At 41.8% G+C, this 6,000-nt stretch overlaps 1 protein-coding gene across 10 annotated transcripts in view; it reads left to right on the plus strand.

Annotated features, from left to right (window-relative positions):
• The window catches only part of EOGT (EGF domain specific O-linked N-acetylglucosamine transferase), a 114,970-nt gene that overhangs the window by 83,287 nt on the left and 25,683 nt on the right, over window positions 1–6,000 (plus strand). For 8 of the 10 annotated variants that reach the window (XM_085850636.1, XM_085850638.1, XM_085850634.1 and 5 more), the window contains 3 exons: window positions 1,553–1,621; window positions 3,413–3,474; window positions 3,657–3,776. In XM_085850636.1, coding sequence (XP_085706762.1) covers window positions 1,553–1,621; window positions 3,413–3,474; window positions 3,657–3,776 — 251 coding nt within the window. The remainder of the gene's footprint in view (window positions 1–1,552; window positions 1,622–3,412; window positions 3,475–3,656; window positions 3,777–6,000) is intronic. The other 2 variants (XM_085850639.1, XM_085850635.1) reach the window with 1 other exon arrangement.

Here is a 6,000-nt window from a genome sequence, read left to right on the forward strand (position 1 = left end):
ACCATGTTCACACAACATAGTATTCCGAACTCCATTGCATCAGATAATGGATCGTCATTTATGAGTTCAGAGTTTCAGAACGTTTGTAAAATGAATGGCATTAAGCACTACACACATCTGCCACCTACAAACCTGCCAGTAATGGTCAAGCTGAACGTGCTGTTCAGATCATCAAGAATGGTCTCAGCCACATCAAGGAAGGCTCCATTCAATCTTGTCTAGCTCATGTGTTTCTCAACTACTGCACCAGACCATATCAAACCACCGGTCGCTCACCTGCCAAGCTTCTGATGGGTCGTGAATTGACAACACGGTTATCATTTGTGCACCCGGATGTAACAGTCAAGGTCGATGATAACAAGTATCAACAAAAACGTAATTACGACCAATCGTCTGTGTACCACAACTTCCAGATCAATGGTCCTGTATACGTGTTGAACTCCGGATGTGGAACCAAGTGGTTATCTGGCATCATTATCGATAACATTGGTGAAATGATGTTTCTCGTGAAGTTGTGTGATGGTAGATGCATGCGTAAACATGTTGACCAACTCAGGTTACGGCACGGGGAGCCAAATATTGAAAGGCTCAAGTGCCTTTGTCACCCACTCCTGTGTTAACACCATCTGCGTTTGAACCTGAGGAGTTTCCTCATGAGAGCTTTTCACCCATCAACGTACCTGAACTCCTTCCCAACCCTGTACCCCTTATTGAGAAGCCCACAGCAGTTGCAAGCAAGGACAGCCCTCCACTAGCCCTTAGCCTAGAAGATCAGCTCATGTCTGTAAGCCTCCTGAGCATCTTGATTTGTTAAAAAAAGAGAGGGGTTGGGGTGGGAGATGAGATGTATCAGTAGTTCATGATAATGCATGCATACATGGGTGCACCAGGGCGTGGTTAAGCAGTCATGTGACCCGCCCATGTTCCGATGCTGTGCTGTGTTGCGCCCGTGTCTGAATATAACCTATTGCTCCCACTTCAGAGCCTTAGTCCCTGTCTATTGAGTACATTACAATTAAAGATCCCATGCTGTCCTTCACGAAGAGTAGGTGAGTTGTCGCCGTCACCCTGAACAAATTCCAAATTCCTGCCCCAACCTTCGTTGAACGTCAGGCTTGGCCAGCCAGTTCATAAAAGACTTGGGCCAAGCTACCTCTGGCCAACCCCACAAGAACGTGGGAATAATTGTGGCTGTTAAATCATTATAATAACAATCATAAATAATAATAATAATAATAATAATTGGAAAAATAAGAAGACGACGAAGCGGAAGATAATTAAGTTTAAGAAGTTGTTCCCCACCTCCCTCCGTTTTCCACTCTGCATGCATCATTTGTATTTGACGTTGAGTGAAAGTTAGGACATTAATTGCATTTGAACGAACTATTTCTGAGACATCATCACTAAATTTAAGAGTGAATTGTTAAATTTAAGGGTGAAGGGTGAAAATGCAGTTGTACCTTTGTTGTCCTCCATGTTTGTTTGAGGTACTGAATTTGTTAAACAGTAAGACCTAATGCTTATTTGTTTCTTCTAAAAAAAATTGTTCCAGGAAAGAAAGGTACGAGTGACTCTGCTGACTAGAAGTACACAGTACCGACGCATCACAAATCAAAAACAGGCAAGGAAATGGGTAGCTCAATATTAGTTTATCTTTTGAACAAATGGACCTGCTAAGCTTTGAATTTTCTTTCATGGACATTAATCAAATAAATTTAACAAACAACAGTCATCTCAGTTGACTACAAATGGAATTGCAGTGTATGGGTCTGTCTGTATGTAGGGTTGGGCACACATCGACTTTTTCTCTGTTGTCCCGTTGAAAGGAGTGTTTTTATGGCCATTTTTCACGCTGATCACGAATCCGTTGAAATTTTTGACCTCGGATGATGTCTTACGAAGACATCATCGATGGGTCGCCGAGCATGGAAACTATAAGATATAGAGCAAAATGGATGTCATATCGTGGATAGGGAATCACCTTAAGATTATGCATCTCAAATCTCATCCAGTTCCCTCTACTGATAACTACTCGGTATCCATTTGAATGAAAAGTACCGAAAATGTGGTTTGAAATCGGAAATCCCCAAAGTTCGAGGGGGTGCTGTGGGTGAACAAAGACTGAATCGAAAATCTGGCTCGATCATTTGTGCACAATGTATTCCAGACGATTAGTGTGAATTTTCATGACCATCCGACCATAACCCTAGGAGGAGTAGCATTTGGCGCGAAGGCACCTCCAGCTCTCGCATATTATCGATTTTTGCACTAATTGACCTTTGACCCCTGACCTAAGCGAAATCGGTCAATATGTCCTGAGGCAAAGTTGTAGTACTCATTGAGTACCATGAAGCTGCAAAGTTTCATTCGTATCGATGCACTCACCTGGTCGCTAGGGGGCCTTCAATTTTCGCGCATACCCTAATTGTAGGGGGTGCTGCGGGTAAATTATTCCATATATCACAAAAACCGGAATATATTTGATAGAGCATCACCTGTAGATCATTCGTGCCAAATTTCATAACCCTACGTGGGATAATGGCTTTCGGAATTGATTTCGTGTGAACGGTACCGATTTTGAAGGTTTTTCGGTTGTTGCTAGGGAACCAAAGCGTCCCTAGCAACCATCACAATTTCTAAAGCACTAGGTCATAAGATGTACCTACCACCCGAGTTTGGTCAAAATCCGCCCACGTTTACTATCAATTATGCTGATGACAAACGAACAAACATCCAAACAAACATCCAAACAAACAGACAGAATTACTGACAATAAGGGTCACCTATTTCGGCTACCCAATAAACAAACACAGAATCACAGACCAGATCAACCAATATACTTGTGAATCTTTGATTCCGCAAGTAATAAACAGATGGACACAGGGGTGAAAATATAATCTCCGTCCACCTTCGCTTGCTGAAGTAATTATGTTCAACGTCAAGGAAAATTTACCCAAGTACATTAAAATTACAGATGATTGTGGATGAATGGCATGCTATAGATAACAAAGAACTTTTGACGAATGGAGGTAGGACCACTATTTGTAAATCTAACAATGGAAATGAAGATATGAATGTGATGATGGATTGTTTGTTTGTTTTATTAACTTGATGAGACGGTTGAAAATTTTCAAATCCCATGAGATATTCAAATTCCAAGTAGTCTCTGAAATGCGGGAAATGATTGTATTGAAGCCGATAATTAAAAATTTTCCAGATGTGTGGGCTACCCCAAGACTACCCTATCAGGGCTCACTCTATTGCTGTAACACTGTTCAGTTTTCTGGATTTGCACACCCCCTTGAGAAATCTTGGCAATGGGCATGTAAAAAAAAAATAAAAAAATAAAAATATATATATGTATACATATATACACACCTGTTCATACCTTTTTTGTTGCTTTATCTTGCAGATGGAGAGAGCCATGAAAACTGTTCCCTTATTGGATGTCAGGGTTGTTGATTACAAGTTCAAGTATGTTTTTATTTTTCCATATGTGGTTCTATTCTTCTCCCTTCTATTAGAGACATTCCTTGTTTCACAACCATTTAAATCTGCTGTCCCATTCGCTCTTTTGTGAATTATTAATGTGTTGTTTCTTTCATGGGAAAAAAACACACACACACACACGACCCCCACTTTGGCTGTGCCTGCAGGGAGATAGAGTTCACAGAGCAGCTGCGAATTACACACAACTCGGACGTTTTCATCGGCATGCACGGAGCGGGCCTCACTCACCTGCTTTTCCTCCCCGACTGGGCAGTCATCTTTGAACTGTGAGCACAGTTGTCTGTGTTTCACATATCGCCAAATCAATTTTGTGTGTGTGCAACATCATATATAACAGAGCCTGTCACCACCACCATGCAATATGTATGTTTGAAATAGAGCTCGAGACTGCTAATGGAGCATGAGACACCAGGCATACGCTATGTATGATTCTTGTTCATGGAGTTGTTAGGCCCCTCATTGATCACCTATGTTTTTGTTTTTTTTAATTGAAATGTTCCACCTCGAATATTTCCACCAATAGGCTGACCTGGATTCAACTACAATATTGAAATTGTTCATCCCACTATGAACAGTTTGGCAGACTAGATTGAGTGGTTGTTACTGTATGAAGATGGGCTGGCAAGTCAGCCGAGAAATATTGGTTCACGAAAAAATATGTGACCACTATATTCGTTATTGTTGTGTGTGTCTGTCTGTGTCTGTCTGTCTGTCTGTCTGTCTGTCTGTCTAAATGTCCCAAGCATAGCTCCGTGGGTTTTGATCTGATCCTGATAAAATTTTGGTGGGAGGTTTATATCATGATCAAGTTGTGTTTTCCTGAGAATGGGCGTGGTGCGTCCATTATGGGCGGAGCCACGCCCAAAAAACGTGTTTTTAGGGGGTAGCCGATTTCAATTTGCATCTTCTCCTCAGGGTTTTGTCGAATCTGACGGGTTTCGGTATTTGGTTAGCGCAATGGCACCTGCATAGGCCAACGGAGCTCGATTTTTCATTTTCGTCCCAAGGTCAAGGTCACAAGGTCACGAACTTAGAAAATTGCGATTTTGACATAAAAAAATTCTTCTCCGAGGGGTTTGTCGAATTTGGCAGAGGTTTCGGTATTTGGTTAGCCCAATGGCACCTGCATAGCCTCACAGAGCTGGATTTTTCATTTTCGTCCCAAGGTCAAGGCCACAAGGTCACGAACTTAGAAAATTGCGAATTGTGTTTTTAGGGGGTAGCCGATTTCAATTTGCATCTTCTCCTAGGGGGTTTGTCGAATCTGGCAGGGGTTTCGGTATTTCGTTAGCCCAATGGCACCTGCATAGCCCCACGGAGCTCGATTTTTCATTTTCGTGTCAAGGTCAAAGGTCACGAACTTAGAAAATTGCGAATTGTGTTTTTAGGGGGTAGCCAATTTCAATTTGCATCTTCTCCTAGGGGGTTTGTCGAATCTGGCAGGGGTTTTCGCTATTTGGTTAGCCCAATGGCACTTGCATAGCCCCACAGAGCTCGATTTTTCATTTTCGTCCCAAGGTCAAGGTCACGAACTTAGAAAATTGCGATTTTGACATAAAAATCCATCTTCTCCAAGAGGGTTGTCGAATCTGGCAGGGGTTTTCGGTATTTGGTTAGCCCAATGGCACCTGCATAGCCCCACGGAGCTCGATTTTTCATTTTATTCTCAAGGTCAAGGTTACAAGGTCAAGGTCACAAGGTCATGAACTTAGAAAATTTCGAATTTTGACATAAAAATCAGACGACCGCCCAAACTTTGAGAGCTTGGATGACAATATTTTTATGCATAATCTTGAGGTCATTCCCCACCTAAAGTCTTGAAACCATTTTTCTCTATCTCGAACACCTTGCCCGTGGCGCCCCCTACAAGTTTGTTTTTACGCTGATTTCATCAAAGTATGGATAATCTGAGGAGTGTGAAATGCCATATAGCCTATATGACGTTATATTGTTCCTGGAATGTTCCAGAGGAAGTTTTGCACCAAAGGTCATAATCCTTGACCTTTGACCTTTAAAGTTCACAAAGGACAAATTTTCAAAGTTGTGGGAATCGAACCGGGTTTTCGACCTTCTTCGACGAACTAACCCCATTAAGCTATAGCACGTATCCTGTTTCCTTATTTTAATGTCCACAACATTGTTTTGTGACCTTTAAAGGTTATGCAAAGGTCAAATTTTTAAAGTTGTTGAACGAAACCGGGTTTTCGACATTTTGCAGCTAATAACCTGTCACTCGTACCACATCATGTTGATCATTTTTATAACTTGGTCAAACATTATCACATTGTCTCATCCTTGACTTCTGAAACAATCTACATCGTCAAATACCGCTCGTGAACCATCGTCGTCTTCAGACTTGTGTCTATTGCATCCTCTGAGCTGCTTAGCTTGGGTTGGAATGTTTACACAGCTATAAACTGTCAGCCTTCGTATCCAGGGTGATGCATCAATGTGTGCGTCATCCATCCGATATATACATCAATGTGTGCG

Source organism: Eptatretus burgeri, chromosome 13 (assembly GCF_056783735.1).
Source record: "Eptatretus burgeri isolate ZD-2024b chromosome 13, Ebu_testis_v1, whole genome shotgun sequence".
Lineage (NCBI taxonomy): Eukaryota > Metazoa > Chordata > Myxini > Myxiniformes > Myxinidae > Eptatretus > Eptatretus burgeri.